General features: G+C 35.1%; 1 protein-coding gene across 3 annotated transcripts in view; it reads right to left on the bottom strand.

Annotated features, from left to right (window-relative positions):
• Window positions 1-21303, bottom strand: part of WDR93 (WD repeat domain 93) — a 58289-nt gene that overhangs the window by 27484 nt on the left and 9502 nt on the right. For 2 of the 3 annotated variants that reach the window (XM_051981090.1, XM_051981091.1), the window contains exons 2-12: window positions 18252-18628; window positions 16948-17143; window positions 15183-15247; window positions 13358-13436; window positions 11654-11769; window positions 7615-7647; window positions 6783-6864; window positions 5986-6157; window positions 2350-2420; window positions 2231-2253; window positions 1632-1671 (exon numbers count right to left, since the gene is read on the bottom strand). In XM_051981090.1, the coding sequence (XP_051837050.1) occupies window positions 1632-1671; window positions 2231-2253; window positions 2350-2420; window positions 5986-6157; window positions 6783-6864; window positions 7615-7647; window positions 11654-11769; window positions 13358-13436; window positions 15183-15247; window positions 16948-17143; window positions 18252-18515 (1141 nt within the window). In that variant the 5' untranslated portion in view covers window positions 18516-18628. Of the gene's footprint in view, window positions 1-1631; window positions 1672-2230; window positions 2254-2349; window positions 2421-5985; window positions 6158-6782; window positions 6865-7614; window positions 7648-11653; window positions 11770-13357; window positions 13437-15182; window positions 15248-16947; window positions 17144-18251; window positions 18629-21303 lie in introns of those variants that run through there. The other variant, XM_051981093.1, reaches the window with a different exon arrangement.

The following is a 21303-nucleotide window of genomic DNA, read 5'->3' as shown; positions in this document are numbered from 1 at the left end:
AAAAAAAATTCTATTGAGCTTGAAAAGATAATAAATTTTTTTTTGAAGAACAAAAGCTCAAGAATATCAAAGGAATTGGTTTAAATAAAAAGATGTAAATAAAGGAGGTTTAGCAGTATCTGATCTTAAACTGTATTATAAAACAGTAATTATCAAAATTATCTGGTGCTAAGAAATAGAATGGTGGTACAGTGGAATAGTCAGCAAATGATACCCAATTGTAAGTGAGTACACATGTTTGATAAACACAAAACTTTAAGCTTTTGGGATTAGAACTCACTATTTAGTAAAAATTGCTGAGAAAAACTATTAAGAAATCAGGCAGAAACTAGTTATTGACCAATATCTTACACTGTTTACTAATATAAGGTCAAAATGGATATATGACTGAGACACAAAGAGAGATATGATAAGTAAATTAGAGAAGCATGGAAATATTACCCATTAGATTTATGGATAAGAGAAAAATTTAGAAATAAGTAATGGCATTATGGGATCTAAAATAGGCAATTTTTATTACATTAGATTAAAAATAATTTATATAAAAAAATCAATGCAGTCAAGCTTAGAAGAAAAGCAGAAAATTTTTATAGCCAGTTTTTCATGTAAAGGATCCATATCTCAAAATATATAGAGCACTAAACCAAATTTATAAGATTGTAAATCATTCCTCAATTGACAAAGGTCAAAAGATTATGTTAAAGCAGTTTGGAGAAAAATCAAAGCTATATATAGCCTTATAAAAAGGTTCTAAATCAATTTTCCTTAGAGAAATGCAAATTAAAACAACTCTAAAATACTGAGATTCCATCTCACACTTATCAGATTGGTTAGAATGCTAGAAAGGGGAAATGACAATGTGGAGGGAATGTGGAAAAACTGCAACACTAATACATTGCTGGTGGAATTGTGAATTGATCCAATTATTTTGGAGAGCAATTTGATATTATGCTTAAAGAGTTATAAAACTGTGCCTACCCTTTGACCTAGTAATGTCATTATTAGGTCTGTTCCTAAAATGATTATAGAGAGAAAGAAAAAAAAAACATATATGTTTTAAAAGATTGATAGTAGCTTTTTTTTTTGTAGTGGCAAAGAAATGGAAATTGAAGGGGATATCCATTAATTGGGAAATGACTGAATAAGTTATGATATATGATTGTGACAGAATACTAATGTCCTGTAAGAAATGACCAGCAGATTAGTTTTAGAAAACATGCAGAGATTAGCAAAAGATAAGGTGAAACAATCAGAACAATGAGAACATTGTATACAATAATAGCAATGTTGTTTGAGGAGTAACTGTGAATGACTATGCTATTCAGGGTAATTTGATCATTTATATCAACTACAAAGGACTTATGAAGGAAAATGCTAACCACCTCCAAAGAAAAAACTGATATACTGGCATTCTCTAATATGGGATTGAGAGGAATAAAGATAAAATGAAATTCAAAATATAACAAAAATAAATAAATTTAATGAATGATTATTTTGTTTCTTTTTTAAAGGAAGTCTTGGAAGATCTCAAGTATACTCTCTTTTCTCATACTTCTTCTCTTACCAAAAATGAGCCCTCAAGGAAAATTCTTTACCAATTATTTAATCATTCTCTAAAGTAGAATCCACACCTTTAGTATATGACTTTAGAGCCAGCTGACTGGGTTGAACCTGTAATAATAAAAAACATAAATTTATCATAATTGACAAAAAGCTAGCCTCACACACTTGTGCAGTAAGTAATACAAACAGTATTGTTACTCCCACTTTACAAATTGGGATAACATTAGGAAATTAAGAAATATAAGGAATCAAGATTTAGGGGGTTGGAAAGTCACACATAGCTAGAGAAAACAGGAGTACTTAAACACAAGTCTTGTCACTACAAATCCAATACTTTCTGTTAAAACTTGCTGTTTATTTCTAGATTCTACTTCTCTTTTTTCAATCTGAGAGAACCTGAGCAGTACTTGTTCTCCAAAGGAGGCATTCAGGTGGAATATAAACTCAAAATTTCTTGTTCTACAGACAAATCATTTCCTAACTGAAGGCATTTTTCCCCTTTATGTTTAAAAGATTCTTTGCTCTGAAGGCATAAAGTTAAAAAGACATTTTTGACCTCAACCCCCCTCCCCCACCCTAGTCGATAATTCAATGCCATCAGTGATGTCTTTGACTCTTATTCCCATTTCACTTTTTCCTCTCCTTTTTAAGATAGGAAGGTACTTGCAATATTCAGTCCGGATGGTGAGGCTGCAAATATAATACAAAATCTCTTTTCAGTGACTTCCTTGAGTTATGCCTCAAAGCAGCAATTTTTATAAAAATAAGCATCCACTTTTAATTTACCTGAGACAACAATGGGTTCAGGTGGTAACATAACTATATGTCCAGGGAAAAGAAAATGGAACTCTGCAACACTAGGAGAGAAACAGATAATCAACAATGAGCTAAGGAAGACTATCTGGCAAGGACAGTTTAGGCATAGGAATGGATGATATATGGAAGAGACTTCAAGGCTCTATCTAGGGAAGAGAAGGCTAGGCAAATTATACTGTGTACCTTGGGATAACAAGGAAATTTATGAGCTGATTGGTATGTATACATATTAGTTTCAGCTGTCAGTCACCCATATTGAAGGCCAGAAATGATGTCAAAGGATATTCCCTTTTGCAAAGTTCTCTATGCCCCCAGAAAAAAATGTTGACATAGAAGGAACTGATTTTGAAACATCTTTTTCTTTTTTGGATTAATCCAAACTCATTTTTGTTTCAATTCAGGAGACAACTGTAATCTTAATTATGGCTCATTCCTGTGGATTGCCATCCTGCTTATAGCAGGGAAGAATTCAAATTCGAGGTATTTGTTATAGTAGTATGTAAGGATTTAGTTTCAAATATGTAAATTAAAGTGATCTTGTACTCTAGCTGTTTCAGCACCAGGAGAGTTTTTAATAAAAGATATGCCAAATGACTTCAGCCGAGACATTTGCCTGAATTTCTTCAACATGAAATTGTTTTTGTTTGTATATTTTGGTATGAACTAGTGATTTCATTTTAACATGAATTTAGTGGCATTTAATTACTACATGGCATTGGAAAGAAATTTTGAGATCTTTACTTAATAAAATGATAGTTAATGAATAAGGTCTCAGGAGAGCTCAGGTTCTCTCCTTAGCCCACGTCATTGGTCTCATTTTAGTTGTAGTTACAGGAACACAGAAGATCAGTCAATAAACATTTAAGTGCTTAATATGGTCCAGGTACTATCTTAGATACAAAAGTTCCTACTGTATAACAAAGGAAACAACATGTAAATAACTATGTACAAACAAGACACACACACATGATAAATTGGAGATTTATCAACAGAAGGAAGGGTTCTTCCAGAAGAATGTTATCTGGAATTAGAGGAAATTAGGGAATTAAGAAAGCAAAAATAAGGGAGAGAGAATTCCAAACATGAGGAACAGTCAATGAAAAGGCACAGAATTGTGAGGTGAAGTGCCTTCTAAGAGGAATAGCAAGTGAGCTGTACAGTAAAATAACAAGGGAATGAGTAAGGTACCAAAAGACTGAAAAGGGGATAGGGGACACCTAGTGGATGATTTATAGTTAATTTTGGAGGTGACAGGGAGCCAAGAGCATTTACTGAATGAGGAGGGTGACATGGTCAGACCTGTGTTTTAGGAAGATTAATTTGACAGAGGAGTGGAGAATGGACTGGAGGAGGAGAGAGATGGCCCCTCCAAGTGTGAGGCCCCTCCAATTGGCTGTGGCAATAGTCTAAGGTTGAGGTAAGGAAGGCCTGCAGCAGGAGGCGGGTAGGTTAGAAGAGAAAAAGAGTCATAAAGAAGAGCTGATAGGAAGGTAAGATTGACAGGATTTAGCAACAGATTGGATAAAAGGGATGAGAAAGAAGAATCAAGAATGACAACCAGGGGAGAATTCTGGGAAGATGGCGGAGTAGTTTGGTAAATTTCAAGGTCTTCAGATTTCCTTCACAAATAGAACAGATTTGCCCTCAGTGCTGACAGTGAGAAAAAACCAGCTCATCCTGGAGTGTGGAGTCAGTAGGGCAAGGACTGGCTGCAGGCATTTGCTGGAAGGGGGAGCTCTTAATTTGAGGTTCAAGGTCAGAGGGGAAAGCTTAAGTGAAGTTGGAGGTACCATTCCCCTGCCCCACGATTAGAGATACTTACACTAATACTTCTTTGGAAAAAAAAATTAACTTGCAAAGAAGAAAGAACCCACCACTGAAATTTACTATGGGAACAGGGAAGACCTAGATTCATCTTCAGAGGAGGACAGTGAAGTAAAAAAAAAGCTTCTACCCCAAAGAGTAAAGGTTAAATGGTTCCCTGCCCAGAGTGAATGTATAGAAGAACTCAAAAAAGAATATAAAAATCAAATGAGAGGAAACTGAGGAAAAACTAAACAAACAAAAACCATCCTAGAAAACAAGATGATTATGAAAAAAAATTAACCAATTAGAAAAGGAGTTACAGAGTTTCAAAGATGAAAATAATTCTTTGAAAATTAGAATTGGGCAAGGAGAAGCCAGAAAAGCACCCAAGTGCCTAAAGGACTTTTACAGAGAATTCCTACAAGACACGCGCTCCCACCGAGGTCAGAAGAAGTGATACAAGAACAGTCCTTGTGGGTCTATGAGGAGCTTTGAAATTGAATGGGAGACACTAGTACAAGATCGGCCAGCATGGGATACCCAGGCACTGGGCTTTACGAACAAAAGAAAATCACAGTAGCTCAAAAGAAATGTCTAAAATTGAATTCGTTATTTCCTCCTACCATTCCCAAACTTTCCCCTTTTCTGAACTTCTCTATGATTATCAAGGGCACTACCATCTTCCTAGTGACCCAGGATTGCAACCTATATCACTGTTTTTTTTTTTAAATGTTGTATGAGATTTATTTTTTTAATTGTTATGTTTTTTAAAAATAAGAAAAAAGAAAAACAAAAAAGGAATACAAAACAAAATGAAACAAAACAAGAGAACTTGTCATGTTCCCAACATAACATCAGGGAGGACATATCACACCAAAGGCACTTGGCTACTTGGCGTTCAGACAGCGGGTCCAGCCCATCAGGGCAGCGCTCTCTGTAGCAGAGTCTGAGTGTTTGGCAGTTCCTCAGCTCCTCAGAGAGGAGCTTTTATGTTTGGCCCTTAATCTTGCTGTGATTTTTATAATCTTTCAAAGACAATCCAAAGAGAAATGATCCCGTTTCCTGAGACATGCAACAATGGGCTCAGGACAGCAGCTTAGCAGACTTTCAGTGTGGGAGGTAGCTGCCTCTCCCACACTTTTCTTGGGAGCCTTTTAAACATTGAGCTGGCTCTGGCAATGCATGTCTGTATGTATCATCTCTATGTGTATTATCTCTGTGTGTATCCCTGGGACATATGCTCGACTCTAGGCATTTTCACTGGCTCCTCTCCATGCCTCAAACTCTCTCCCTTCTTAGCTTCCTCCAAGATTCCCTGGCTTTCTTCAAACCTCGCTAAGGTCCCACCTTCTGCAAGACACCTTTCCTGGTCTTCCTTAATGCTAATGTCTTCCTTCTGTTGAATATTTCCATTTTGTCCTTAGCTTTTTTATACATAATTTTGGCAGTGTTGTGTCATCTAAATGATGCATTTCCCAGTTTCCCCAATTATTCCCTCTCTTTCAATCTTTCAAACTACTCTATTTGATGTCTCCAATGCGTTTAATCCTTTCCTAATTAGGTACACATTCTGTCCACTTGCTTTAGTGTGAACTCTTTGAAGAAAGGATTTATATTGTCTTGTATTTTTGACTCCATGGTACACAGTCTTGTGCAAAGTGAATGTTTTAACAAATACAGGTTGAAATTAATGACATCCTGGAGTAATTTCTGCCTGGATTTCTAAGCCATGGAAAAATGTTTAGAAATCTTGTTTATACAAAGTTTCTAGAAATGTGTTATTTTTTTTCTACATCTCACCTTGAATTTTCCTCTGGACATTCCACATTCTGATACTTTCTAAATAAAACGTCAAAGATTGATGCCTGTTGGTCCAATTGGCTTTCTTTGATCATATGGTTTTGCCCGGAGCCCAACCCAGAAACATCTTCTAACTTTTGAAAGACTTCTAGTGGGTTTTTAAATGGAGTGCCTATGTTGAAGGGAAAAAGAAAATTATTTGTACCATCCAACTTTATCCAGTAGTCTGAGGATGAGTTTGCCTATATCTATAAATGTAATATTTTTTTCTTTTACTTTCCCCTCTTCTAAATTCTTCTTTTTTCCTTCTTCCTGTCTTTCAAGTATTTCTTCTGACACTTATAGTTTCTTTTAAAACTGCCTTCTACTCAGTCTTAAAAATTCAGATATACTAAGCTATCTGCCTGCGTCTCTAAACACACTGCATTCCCCTCTTCTTTGAGATGCAAGCAATAATTGTTCTTCTATGTTTCTGTAACTCCACAATTTTTATTTATTTTGGTCCATGATTGAACTATCACATAAAGTATATAGAACAGATCCTTATGTTGCCTTGGTGGAGACAGTAGTAGTTCATTGCTACTTTAACAACAGAAGGCAAATAAAAAAAACTCCACATTCCTTTTTTCTTTACATTAATCCTTCTTTCTTTCTTTCTTTCTTTACTCTCATAATCTTTGTATCTGCAATACCAGAAGCTATAGAAGAGAGGTTATTCATGCCTACAATATGAGTAAATTGTTCTTAAGGTGATGAAGATGGAATAAACAAATAGTTATAAGTTAAATGTTACTTACCTGTAACTGGTTTGGGTGGTCTAAGTTTCATTACTGGAACTGGAGCAGATAATTTAACATCTGTTTTCGGAGGAGAATTTTCCTGTGAATTATAGGAAATATGGAAATATAGCAGAAGGCAGAGATCTCAAGAAAACAGCATAGGCATGTATCCCAGACCCACCATCCTGAAAAGACCCTAAAGGGAAGGTTACATTCTGGAAGCCCACCTGGGACTATGCTGAAATACCCTTGTCATATACAGCAACAGATTTAGCATCAAACCTACTATATTTTTTTGTTACTCAAAAGTTCAAATTCATTTTCATGAGTCGTTTCATTGATGGAAACTCGATGCTCCATGCCTATGTGAGGGAAGGAATTGGCAAGAGCTTGGGAGAGGAGAGATCTGAGTGTTTCTGTTTAGGCTTTAAGAAAGGACACATGTAATTTCATGCTCTCTTCAGGAGAGGTCCTCAGAGAGTGAGAAAGACTCCAGAAAAAATGCAACAGATGGAGAAGTTATCATCAATTCAACCATACGCGGAGAATCCTCAATCTTCACCCAAAGGGGAACCCCCCAATTTCTCTAGTGGTAATTTGGGAATAGTGACATGATTGAAGTACTGGCTCCTTTATATGGGCTTCTTCTCAGAGCCTTTTTCGCTCTTTAAGAACCTTTATCTGAAGAGAGGCTAGAATGGAGAGCCTAGAACAAATAAAAAATTTGATGATAAAGGTAAATCATAAAATAAATCTCTAAAATATGACCCAAATTTTAGAAATTTTCTTTAAAGTTTTTTTTTGTTTTTTTGTTTTTTTGTTTTTTTTGTTTTTTTGTTTTTTTTTTTACCACATCTGAAAGATCTGATGATTCATTGGATTTCTGCAGGAAAACAAAAACAAAACAGAAATGTGTTCAGCTTTGACATACTATCACTTTACCCCAACTAATTTCCCAATATGGCCCATGTAGTCTTAAGAGACATTGGGGGCAAATATGTAAAATCATTCAACAAACATTTACTGAAAACTACTATAGTTTATAAGGACAGACAGAGTTACAAGATAGATGGCTTCTGGGAGATTATCACAATCTAGTTGAAAAGATATGAAACAATGAAATGATAATAAAAGGTAGTGCATGGTTAAATACCATAAACATCAAACATAAATACCATATAGTAGTTGTTCTTATTGTTGAGTTGTTTTAGTCATGACTCCATTTGGGGTTTCCTTGGCAAAGATAATGGAGTTATTTGCCATTCCTTTCTACAGATCATTGTATAGATTGAACATTTGAGGATTAAGTCGCACAACTAGTTAAGTGTCTTGAGGCTAAAACTGAACTCAGGTCTTCCTGACTGCAGGCCACGTAGCTGCCCATAGGAGCAGCACAAACAGAAAAATGTTATAGGAGTTTAGAAGAGAAAGAAATCACTGTGGAGTGGTTAACGAAGTCAAGGAGTAGTCATGAAAGAAATGAAATTGAATTGAGCCTTGAAGGATGGATAGAATTTTAAACAGGATACACACACACACACACACACACACACACACACACACACACGCACGCGCGCAAAGGGAGACAGGGTACCACCTCTTGGGGAAGCAAAAGGAGGAAAGAAGGGAGACAGAATAAGTAAAGACTAAAAGGTAAGAATGAAATGGTGTTCAAGGGACAGTGAGGTAGAACCTCTTGGCTGGAATAGAGAATTTATATTGTTGAAGCCTGGGAAAAGAAACTGGCAAGGTTTTGAATAATTTTGAATTTTAAACTAAGCAGTTTTATCCCAAAGGTACTGTTAAGCTGTTAAGCCACTGAAAATTTCTGAAGAGAGAAGAGCTATTTTAGGAAGTTTAATCTGGTGGTATTAGACAAGATGAATCAGAAACAGGAGACATGAAAGATGAGCAAACTAGTAAGAAAGTGACTTAATATGAAGTGAACACAGTTGACTTTGTAATCAATTAAAATTTCAGTGGGATTGTAGTTTTTTGAGGCTGTTGATAATGTTTGTCTACAATAAAAGGACTGCCATTAAGATAAACTTTAGTTAGTAGTATCTCCACATAAAGCCTGAATTACTTGAACCTCTATTCCAAAGTTGTATTTCTATATAATAAAGCAATAAATTACTGAGCACCTATTATATATATATGAAAGTCATTATTCTTGGACCTGGGAGAAATATAAAGAAGTATAAAATATGATGATCACAATCAAAGATTTTATGCTATCTTTGGGAAGATGTGAATCATGGATATAATAAGATAACTGACAATAAGGGCAGAATATGCTATGTTCCAAATGAGTGATACAGAGAATAAATACTATAGAAATTCAGAAGGAGGAAAGTATGATTTTAGTCACAAAATCATAACAGAGAGGCAATGAAGTTTACTAAGGAGGGGTGCGTGTCAGGTCAGATCTATGCTTAAGGAAAGTTACTTTGGCAGCTATGGAGAAGATGGTTTTAGAGTAAAAGTCAATTAGAAAGTTATTACAAGAGTTCAGTAAAATGATGATGAAAGTCTTACCTAAGGAGGTAACTGTTTTAATACTAAGAAGGTGTTCATGTGAAATTTGTTGTGGAGGTGGAAACAAGATTTGGTAACTGTTTAGGTGTACAGAGTGAGAGAAAATGAGAAGCCACATTAGTTTCAAATTTAGGAAGATTGGGAAGATGGTGAGAAATGGGAAATGGGAACAGAAGTGGTAAAGTTCATAAGACAGGATAGGTGTGAGGGTAAAAATGAACAGACAAAGAGTGTGAGATGTCAAGAGACATCTAGTTTGAAATGCCAATAGGTAATTTGTGATATAGAATGGATCCAGCTCAGGAGAGAGAATGTATGTATATATGTATATGTAAATATATGTAAATTTGAGAGTGATCTGTATAGAAATGGTAATTAAACCCAGAAAGGCTCATTAGGGAAAGAGATATAAGAAATCAAAAATTAGCTGATCCAAAATACTGCAAGTGAAAAGTCTGAATCTAAGAGCAAGAGTGAGTGAAAAATAAGAGGTAACTTGGAGACAAACTCCATGAAGATACCAGATATGTTGGCAAGGGAGGAGGTGTGTTCCAAGAGGGGAGTTTTAACCAGAATCCATAGAGGAATGAGAACCTAGAATCAAAAAGTAAAGAGACCTTGTAGTAAAGATTGTTAATAAATCAAATCATCTGGGTTCATTGAACCTAACTATGCTAGTGTGAGTTTGGGTTAGTTACTTAACTTATGGGCTTCAGTTTCCTTGCCTATAAAATGTGAAGGCTGGACTAGACGGCCTCTGTGGGACATTTCAGCTCTAAAACTATAATCTTATTAATGATATTCTCATAATATATGTAATGCTGGAGAAATTGAGGCAAGATAGAAATCAGAAAGTTTTTAATATTTTATTTGAGAGATATTGTTCTGGGGGCATGTTGCCCCTAGGGCTGATGTCTCAAAGCATCCCACAGCAAATGTTGAGTTCTCAATGACATATATATCTGGCTCTAAGCTTGGGTAGGTAAACAAAGGAGGGTGTGTGTGTGGGGGGGGGTGGGAAAGGGGGATGGAGTCCAAACTCTGGTGAGCGGGAATCTCCAGGTAGAGACCATCAATCTGGTTCTGACAGGTTGAGAGATAGGGCCATAAATTCTTACAAATTGAGAGGACTTAGGAGGTGATCAACTAGAGCCAGGAAGTCTGAAATTTAGAGATACAGACCATGCCAATTAGGTATTTGAGATAGGACATCTGGAGTCTTATCTTCTGGAATGTCAGATTTCCACAGCCCTAATTATCTCAATTCTAATGAGCAGAAAAGGGGCATTGCAATTGTTCTGAGGCAGAACAATTCAAGGAACTGAGACAAACAATTAGGGAAACTGAGTCAGGACAATAAAAGGGAACTGTGGCATACCATATGAAATATGGTTTACTTTAAATGTGTATTCTTTTCCTGCAATTTTACTCTATTATGATAAATTTGGTGCTTCATTTGAATTTTTTGTGTTAGTTCACTGCATATTTTGGTGAAAGAAAGGCCAAGATCTAGATATCCTGAAAAGAACTTCCTTTTTAATCCATGGTTGGTGAAATCAGCCTGAAAAACAGGCCCAGGACAAAATGTTTTCCTCTGTCTTGTCATAGAAAGTAAACACACACACAATCTGTATATGTGTGTATATGTATTATGTATAATTTACTTATACATATATGTGTGTTTATGTGTGTGTGTGTGTGTGTGTGTGTGTGTGTGTGTGTGTATTCTCTCTACTAGTGGACTCCAGATATCATATATCATGCCTCCTTGCATACCCCCAGAGCAATTAACACAATGGGAGATCAAGACAGGGAGTAGACCTGTGATTTCACTGGTATAGGGAATTCTCCTTATCAAGGCAGGCTGGCATGTTCTCGGCAGCTTACAGTTGGAGTAGGCTAAGCACTGAGTGGTGATGAGTTGCCCAAAGTGACCCAGCCCAAGGTGATGTCAGAGTCAGGACTTGAACCTGCATCTTCTTAGCTTTGAGACCAATTCTTTCTTTATGACATCACACTGCCTTTATGAGGAAAATAATTAAATGTCTTCTGATGAGAATTATATTTTTGAAAAATGTTTTTTAGGTAGCCTTTACAAATCCCTCCTAACAATATAAAGTTAAGTTATATATTGAGGATTTCCCAACTGAAGGCATTGTGACTTGACTGTTAAATTCCACCTAGAGAAATAGAGTTAGAAGAGCCAGATTGGAAAATAATCAAGTGGATATGAACTTATGTTTCTAATCTTTTTCTTGTACTCTGGTATTCAGCTTAGAATGTAGTGAGGATCTGGGGTGCAGATGTAAATCTAGAGAAACATATAGATCAAAATTGAAATGTTTTCTTACTAGATGCAAATGGCTAACTTTCTTCCGTGATAGAAAAGATGAATGGGGTTGCTCCATTTCCTTAGGCCAAGATTCCTTGTTCAATCGATACACATCTAGCCAAACATCTCCAGCTCCTGCATTGGGAAACAGTCATTGAGCAAGTTCAAATAGGCAAAATGTCTTTTGTAAAATAGTCTGCCTTCTCAGAACTTTTGGCAGGGGAACATTTATATCCTGGTAAGAAGCAGAAGGATGATGTAATCACTGTTGCAAGCTGTGACCCTTGAAGGGATTTTTCTACTGAGAGGAACATTTTAATAACATCCTTTAGAACTGGATACTCAACCATACAACTCTTCAATTGTCATCACTAAGCTATTGAAGTTGTCAGCTAGAAAGATTAAGGAAAATCACATCCCTCATACTTGAATAGTGCAAGTTTTGTTCAAATAGTCTTGGTACTATATTTCAATGTTTTATGTATTCCAAGCTAAATCTTTGTTTTCTACCTTTAATACTTAACTATAAGAGAAAGCTGTCTGGAGAGGGAAATAGTTATTCATGGAAAGGGGAGTGGAAATAATCATGGGATCCTTGATCAATTGTTTTCCCCTAAGCCCACTGGATGAAACTGAAGGACATAAGAAGCCAGTAATGGAGGCCATGAAGTGTGAATGTATAAAGTAAATGTAAAGAAATTTGTCCCTTACGCTCCTTCCTTAATATGACAAAAGTATAGGGTAGCTAGACATAGATGCTGGCAGAAGGTTGGTCTCAACGAACTTCAAGCTATTGGAGTTCTCTAGGATTGGATCCCTCTAGGATCCAATATATAATCTTCTGACACTTAATGCTCTTTCCAAATTGAACCTTTTCTATCTAGTGAATCTGCTTACACATTCTCACCTCTTTACACTCAGTAACTGTTTAGCCATATTGGCCAGCTTCACACACTCATCTTTTCCATCTATCCTGGCTGCCCACCATACCTGAAAGACTCTTCCTCCTCACCTTGTTTCTTTAAAACTCTGTTTAAGTGCTACATTCTATATGAAACATTTCCTGATCTCTCTGATTGCTAGTGACCTCCTAACTTGTGTTCATTTTGTACATATCTACACACACACATACGTACTGTAGACTACTAAGTAGCATGATGGAGAGAGTGCACTATTTGGAACTGGGAAGACCTGAGTTCAAATGTAGACTCAGATACTTATTTAATATGATCTTGGGCAATCGACTTAATCTCTACCTCTTCAGTTCCCCTATATGTAAAATGGGGATGAAAGTATCTTCTATGCGGGCTGTTGTGAGGATTAAGTGAGATAATTTTGTAAAGAACTTTACAAATCTTAAAACTGCTATGTATATACTAGTTACCGTGGTAGTGGTGGTGAGGATGATGATTATAAGCTTCTTGAGAGTAAGGGCTGTTTCACTTTTGTCACTCTATCCCCAGTATTTAGTACAGTATCAGGAACATAGCAGACACTTAACAAATACTTCTTGACTAGTTGACTAACATCAGAGAAGATAACTGAAAGTTATAAAAGTTTGCTGGACTGGGAGGATTTTGAGTCTATACATCCAGTATCTGCTAATGTGGAAATAGAAATTTCACATTCCTGACAGGAAACTATACCAGAGCTGGACTGCTGTTCTTATGTAGGGTGGGAAATATGTATCTGAAAGAAGATAGCAGGTCTGCACATGTCTTGCCTTGGAGTAGTATGGCCAGAAAATTCCCTGCAGGAGAAATTTGCAAATTCAAACATGTAGTCTGTTTGCTAATATCTTCCTGAAAAAAAATAAAGAAAAAGGAGAAATATCACTATTAGGTTTAACTCAAAAACAAATTAGGTTTAGCTCAATGAGAGATAAGATATATTTTGCTATATTGTCTGGTTGACATTAGAGAAAACAAATCACTCAAATTTGTCATTCATATTAAAGATATTTTCCAAAAAGGCATTTGCTGAAAGAAACAATGTAGACTATTGAACCATAAAAATACTTAAAAGTTCTTTCATTTCAGCTAGGGAATAGGACAAGAGCATTATATCATTTTTATGTTCAAAATCTTTGGGATTTTCTTCAATTTTCCAAATTCTCCTAGTGATTTAGAAAGATTTTATGTTATGTGATATCCTGGAAGATTAGCAGACATACAAAGACCAAAGCCATTTAATCACTTTATTGATTTGAAGCAGGTTCTAGTTAACACTAAAAATAAATACATTTTGCTCAGCAATAGCATGTAAACTGAGGATAATTCTACTGAGTTTCTTTGCAACTTTAATTAATGTTATGCATCAAATTTTTTACAAGACAAATTTCTGTTAAAATCGCCTATCATTAAAGTAAGGTAATGTCGAATGTGAGAAAACTGGGACACTATTGGTGGGAGCTGTGAACTAACCCAGTCATTGTGGAGAACAATTTGAAACTATGTCACAAATGCTTTAAAAATGTGAACACTGTTTGATCCAGCAATACAACTTCAAGATCTATATTCCAAAGAGATTAAAAAAAGGGGAGGGGGAAGAAGGAAAGGACTTTTCTATACAAAAATATTTATATCAACTCATTTTGTAGTGGTGAAGAATTAAATGGTGACTGGCTTAACGAGTTGTGGTATATGATTTTAATGGAATATTACTATGCTGTAAGAAATGATGAACAGTTAATTTTAGAAAAATCTGGAAAGATGTTTATGAACTGATACAAAGTGAAGTGAGTAGAACCAGGAGAATACTGTGCACAATAACATCAATATTGTACAATTATCGATTGTGAAAGACCAAAATACTCTCAGTACTATAATAATCCAAGATAATTCCAAAGGATTTATAATGAAAAATGTTGTCTATCTCCAGAGAAAGACCTGCTGGAATTTGAATGCTTATTGAAGCATATTATTTTTCACTTTCCATATTTTTTTGGTGGATTTTTTTTTCCTTTGGGCCTATGTCTTCTTTCACAACAAGACTAATATGTTAATACATTTTGTGATTGAACATGTGTAATCTATATCGAATTGCTTACTATTCCCATCTCAAGGAAGAGGGAGGTGAGAGGAGAGAGAAAATTTGGAAGTCAAAAATTTTTTAAATTGTCTTTACATGATTGGGGGAAAATATTAAAAAATAAGATAATGTTGCTATTCAATAGGATTTGAGTATACTTTGAGTACACTCAATATACACTGAATATAATAGTCCTATTATGAGTTTCTCATAAGACAAATTTATACTTTTAAAAAATCATATATTTCCTCTGGCCCTAAGGCAAGACAGGCTTTTGCTTTTGCTTTTTGGGGGGAACATCTGGGTTAGTAAAAGATTCTTCTTTCACTCTCTGCCAAAGTATATAATTTTATGTACACTCTAATTAATGTGGAAAACACTATTAATGGAGAGGGGGGCAAGTAGCAGGGAAAGGTGGATCCCTTTGGTCACACAAGCCTCTTTTAATTCCTAGTCCAACATATGCCTCCAATATTCTAATGTAGTCTTTGTATGAGTGACAAAAATAAAAAACTCACCACTTCATTGATGGCTTTGATTAGGAAAAGAGAGTCTTTGTAAAAATAAAAGAGACGAACAATACCTGAAATAGAAGACAAAGTCATTGTAAAAGGCAAGGCTGTTGGATTTCAAGAAATCTCATTTCCTAATTATGTAGTTGAGCTCCTGCTCCAATTTGTGTTAAATCTCAAGTGGGCCTTTTTTGCACAATAATTTTTTTTAAAAAATATTTCCTTATAACTCTCAAAGTTTTTGCTCGTCCAACTTCTAAGCTTCTAACTTTCTCTCCTCGAACCACCCAAAATACATTGTTCCTTTTAGCAGAGGACATGACTATTTCCCTTATAAAAATTAAGCTCTGTGAAGGCAAAGTATCCCACTTTTGTCTTTGTATCACCAGTGCTTAAGACAATAGTGGCTAATAGCAAGCTCTTAATAAATACCTGTTGAATTTAATTGAACTGAAATTTAATTTGAATGACAGGACAATCCCAGCTCCCCAATTATCCTGCCTAAATCTACCATACACACTTTAGCTTCTACCACTCCAACCTAAAATGCTGATGTCATTCCCCTCACCCCAAAGTTCTTTCCACCTATTTGAAACCTATCCATCTTTTAGATACTGTGAAATTCCATATCCTCCATGAAGTCATCTTCAACTACTCTATTATACTTATTATACTTATCTTTCTTTTATGAATTCCTTTAAAAATTATCATTTATAACACTCATTTTGCCACTTAATCACATACTGCCATATAGTTATTAAAATTTTTAAGTGTGTATATTTTGACTCCTCAATAAGACATTAAGCATTTTGAAAATAGAGATCATATAATAAACTTCATATATTTTCATAGAACTTCATTGCACTACTCATTAGAAGCATATACTCGATGTGTGTATATAATTTTTGTGTATATATATATATAATATACATTTATGTATATATGACATGTATGTATGCTAAATTTCCAGAGTTCTTCTATTACCATTATTTGCATAGCCTTAAAAGGAGCTTTAACATGTGGTTGCATGTCATCATTTCTCATCCTGCAGACCTGCATCCCTAATCTGGTCTCCATCCCCACAATATAAGGATTACAAAGGTATTTGGCATAGCACCAGTGATACCCCAGTAAGGATTATAAATCCCTAGTGTGTTGACCAAATTATGTTCAGATTTCAAATCAAGAAAATAAAATAAAAAACAGCAACATTTATTTCTGAAGTTCTAATGTGAAGATTTTATCAATAGAAAATAGATTCAGATAAGGTCCTAATACAGTGGAAATGATTCTAATATGGACCCAGTGATGTTATAAGTCTATTATATAAACATACAGAACCAGCTTCATTAAATTCAAAGTGACTTGAGGGTGATTACTTTTTTGGCCACAGATTTTTAAGATCTATGAAGGAATTGCTTTCTGTGTCAGAAGAGACTACCTACTTTGTTGGAATCATGGATACTTTTAAGTATAAAAGCAGCACACTGCGAATAATTTTCATATGAGTACCAAAGGGACCTCAAAGAAATGGCATTTTTTCCCAAAGTCCCACAATAGCTATATTAATCATGTATGAAGTCTAACATTTACTGAGATTCAGGGTCCATGCTTGGATTTAGAGAGAAAAGCAGATCTTGTAGCCAATACAATTCCACTCACACAAAAAACATACACATCTGTATCAGAAGACAGGTTGTTTTGGGTTTCAAAACAAATCTATGGGCATTTCTAGAATGAATTTAAAAAAAAAGCTGGGAGGAATAAGTACCCATTTCATCCAAAGTAGCAATAAGTATTTCATTCCCAATCTCTTTAGCCCAGATGTTCATGACCTCAACTTGTCCTGAATCCCAACTGCAAACCCGTGAATAATTGAAAACTGTATTGAAGACTCTTATTCCATTGGATGACCCAACAAACACATAGCCTTTACAGATGGCAAGGCAGTTTGGCACACTGGAAAGCTGTGAAGACAAATCAGAAAACAATATATGATCATCAATTGTCAAAATTCTCATGTTTAAGTCCAGAAATCTTCTATAACTCCTTTCCAAGGAGAGAAAAATCTTTTATGAATATATATGTAATATACATTAAGAATATATTCTTCTACCTCACATTATTTATTCTAATCTTCAAGAATCAACAATGATTTATTTGTACTCTTTTAGCTCTACAGGATGCAATTACATAGCAGGGATAAATGGAGAAAAAAGTCTCCCTCTTTCAAATCAGGGAGAAAATTCCCTTTAGCTATATAGGTTCAGGTTGCTTTTTCATTAATATAGAGATTAAGTAATTTACCCAGAGATATACAATCAGCATTTATTAAGGCCATATCTTCTTGGTTCCAAGGCTAGTTCTCAAACCACTACATAATGCTGCCAAACCAAATACACACACACACACACACACACAACACACACACACTATATATATATATGTGTGTGTGTGTGTTGTGTGTGTATGCGTGTATATATATATACATACACATACACACATATAAATACTATCCCTCACCAAAGAGATGCAATAGGAAATACTTGCTCTCTATTATATCAGGGAAATGTTTTTCTTTAACTAGATTCATTTTCTTCCTTTTCCCCACTAATCAGAAATTTATTTATTGTTACAATAAATTTATTTATTTATTTGAATAAAGGAAACATTTATGTTATATTTTTGTAGGAATGGGTGCCTAGGTTAGCAGATACATCTTGAATCTCCAAAGGCAGTTTTAAATTAAATTTAATATAACATTTAGGCAGCTAGATGTTGCAGTAGATAGACTGTTACACTTGAAGTCAAGAAAACCTAAGTTCAAATTCAAACTCAAATACTTGCTGGTTGTATGACTGGTCAATTCATTGACCTTCTTCTGTCTCAATTCCTTCATTTGAAAAATGAGAAAATGATAACACCTACCTTCCATGGTTGTTGTGAGAATAAAGTAAAATTATATTTTCAAGGTGCTTTGCAAACCTTAAAATACTATATAAATGTTATTATTATTAAGTAAGCCAATTATAATTAAGTTATTGTTATTATTCAGCCTAATTTCCGTGACTATACCTGGAATTTCTGAGATGGTAAATAGACCATGGGCTTAATCTTAAGTATTGTAATTGCTTTTGTTCTTTCTCTCTCCGCAATGATTTCCCATGCCCGGTCAAACAATAGGTTCACTAATTTATTGATCATTCTGAAAGGCTGAGGCAGAGAATCAAGGATTTGATCTGGATCCTTTAGGAAAAAATCTACTTCTTCATCCTTAACCCAATCCTGTTCTTCATAAGTAGGAATCTCCAGGGGTCCTTTCCGGATATATACTGGCATCTTGATCTTACTGGTCTACTTCTTCTCCGCAAAATGAGTTTTCTTTGGAAGATACAATGGTAGAAACTGGCAATTTCTTTTTCAGAAATTTCTGCAAAGTTGATGCAGAATCACTGTTGAAGGAATGAGATATTTTAAAAGAAATAAAAAGCATGTTCTTAAGGATAATATACAATCTATCATGAGCCTGATTTCCGATGAATTAAACATCATGAGGTTATTTCCTCTGGAAATCTGAACTTTCATCATATCAGGCTCCTTACCTTGTTCACTGAAGAGACTCCCCACTCTTATCTGTGATGTCAGGTGAAAATTTCTATACTGATATTCAATAACCTGCTTGATACTTATCATTAGATCTCTGGAAACTTTTTAGGTACTAGTCAGACATATTTTCCATTTTGAACCTAACTGAATATACAACTATAAAAGGAGGAAATTGATTTTTGCATATTACTTAAAGAAATTTTATTACTAAGTAATCTCTAGAGTTATTTCAACTCTAATATTCTCTGATTTATTACTCTAATTGAATTAAGTCCTGGAATACCTGGAATACTTGGAATTGAGTAAAACAACACATTCACTTAAAAGACCTTATTTGAATATTTACAATGTAAAAATAAAGAAAATTCAAAATCCACACTGTGAAATATATAGTTAATGAATAGTCCCCTGAGTCGGTCCATATATCCTTAGCAGTCACTGAAGATAGAGAATGATCTCAGCCCACATCTAAATAAGAGGATGAAAATGAGATAGATTGATTTTTTTTAAATGGAAGATCATATTCAGTAACTCTGAATAGCTCACTGTCATCTTTTTAACAATTTTAACATTTAAATTACAAAAAAAGCACAGATCTGCACTGATAGAGGAGTTCTTCACAAGGAACTCATAGGAAAGATGAAATCACAGCTTAATTTAAAAAAATAAGAGAAAAACAAAACTTCCAGGAATGTTATAAGGCTATAAACAAGGGAACACTACAACCTCAGTAGAATCACAAGTGGAAGTGACCCAAAAGGCAAGAAACTCTCAGTTGGTAGAAGTAGGATGCAGAATAGTACCACTGATGATGTACCTGTAGACATTTAGGACTGGGGGGAAAAGATATTCAAGGGAGAGGAAGAAATAAAAGATGTTCAGCTTGAGTGCTGAAATGATATCTATAAAACATTAAAAGAAGCAAAACCTAAACTCCTCTACAAAAAGAATAAAATAGTAAAGAATTGCATAAAACAGGCAATCCTGGATAGAAGTCACAATGAGAATATTCCTAAGAACTGCTTTCTCTTTACCAAATCAAATAATACAAATAAACGAGCCCCCAAATTAAAAAAAAAATCCAATAATAACAAGAAAAAGAAAAGTGAAAGAACTTGCCAATATAAAATTCTTAATCAGTGACAAACTCACCAGTGTGCCATTCTACTCTCATGGCCTTCTTTCTCTCTCTCTCTCTTTTTTTTTTTTCAATTCAGGAACCATTTATTATACACATGCTACAAGCAGAATTGTATACAAGGTTCTGAGAGACATATTATCATGACTGTGATTAAATTTGTTTGAATATTCCTTTCTTCGTTTCACATATTATGCAATCCTTAATTGTATCTTTCTACAAATCCTCTCAACAACATCTCATGGCCTTCTCTATGACTCAGGCAAATTAATAACCTCCTCAGGTAGGGGAGGTTTTTTATTCCTAGTAAATTTATTTATTTTTAATATACATATGCTTTATGAATCTTGTTGGGAAAGAAAAATCAGAGCAAAAGGGAAAAATCATGGAAGAGATTAAGAAAAAAACAGAAAAAAGAAGTGAACATCGTATGTGTTGATTTACATTTAATCTCCTTTGTTCTATGGATGCAGATGGCATTCTATCCAAAGTCTATTGGGATTGCTTTGGATCACTGAACCATTGAGAAGAATCAAGTCTTTCATGATTGATCATCACACATTCTTGCTGTTATTGTGTACACTATATTCCTGGTTCTCCTTGTTTTGTTCAGCATCAGTTCATGTAAATCTTTCCAGGACTTTCTAAAATCAGCTTGTTCATTATTTTTTATAGATAATATTCCATTACCTTCATGTATTACAACTTTTTCAGCCATTCTCCAGCTGATGGGCATCCACTCCTTTTCCAATTCTTTGCCTCCACAAAAAGAGCTGCTACAAACATGTTTGCACACATGGTTCCTTTTTTCTCCTTTCTGATTTCCTTGACATATAGATTAAGTAACAGCACTGCTGGGCTATAGGGTATGCAGAGTTCCAGACTGCTCTCCAGGATGGTTGGATCATTTCACAACTCTACCAACAATGCATTAGTGTTAGGGCAGTGACTTTTAGAATTAACTGCTAAGCAGTTAAAAGAATCTTTGCCAAGAGGAGGTGAGGTCCATGAATAAGACCAGTCCTGAGATAGAAGAAGAAAGGGAGTGGAGTGTTTTGGAGCTTTAGGACTAAGAAAGTGATGAAGGACAGACACCCTGGGTTCAAGTCTGAGTACCTGTATAAACCTCTCCTTGGTAGTGGAGAGAATACATACATACATATTCATCACCTGGGGTTCATGTGAGTGAGAGGGTGCTCCATGGACTCAGGAAAGCAAAGACCCTTCTGGCTTTCAGCTTTGAGAAAGGACATAGTTCAAGGCTGCTTGGGGAATGAATATAAAGGGGCTGGAAAATAAAAAAAGGGGGAAGGCACACACAAGGGGTATAAGATGCAAATGAGGACCTAGAAAATTCCAGAGAATGAGTCAATCAGGGGACAA

Source organism: Antechinus flavipes, chromosome 2, assembly GCF_016432865.1.
Source record: "Antechinus flavipes isolate AdamAnt ecotype Samford, QLD, Australia chromosome 2, AdamAnt_v2, whole genome shotgun sequence".
Taxonomy (NCBI): domain Eukaryota; kingdom Metazoa; phylum Chordata; class Mammalia; order Dasyuromorphia; family Dasyuridae; genus Antechinus; species Antechinus flavipes.
The sequence above is the reverse complement of the archived record's forward strand: the minus strand, read 5'-3'. Positions and strand labels throughout refer to the sequence as shown.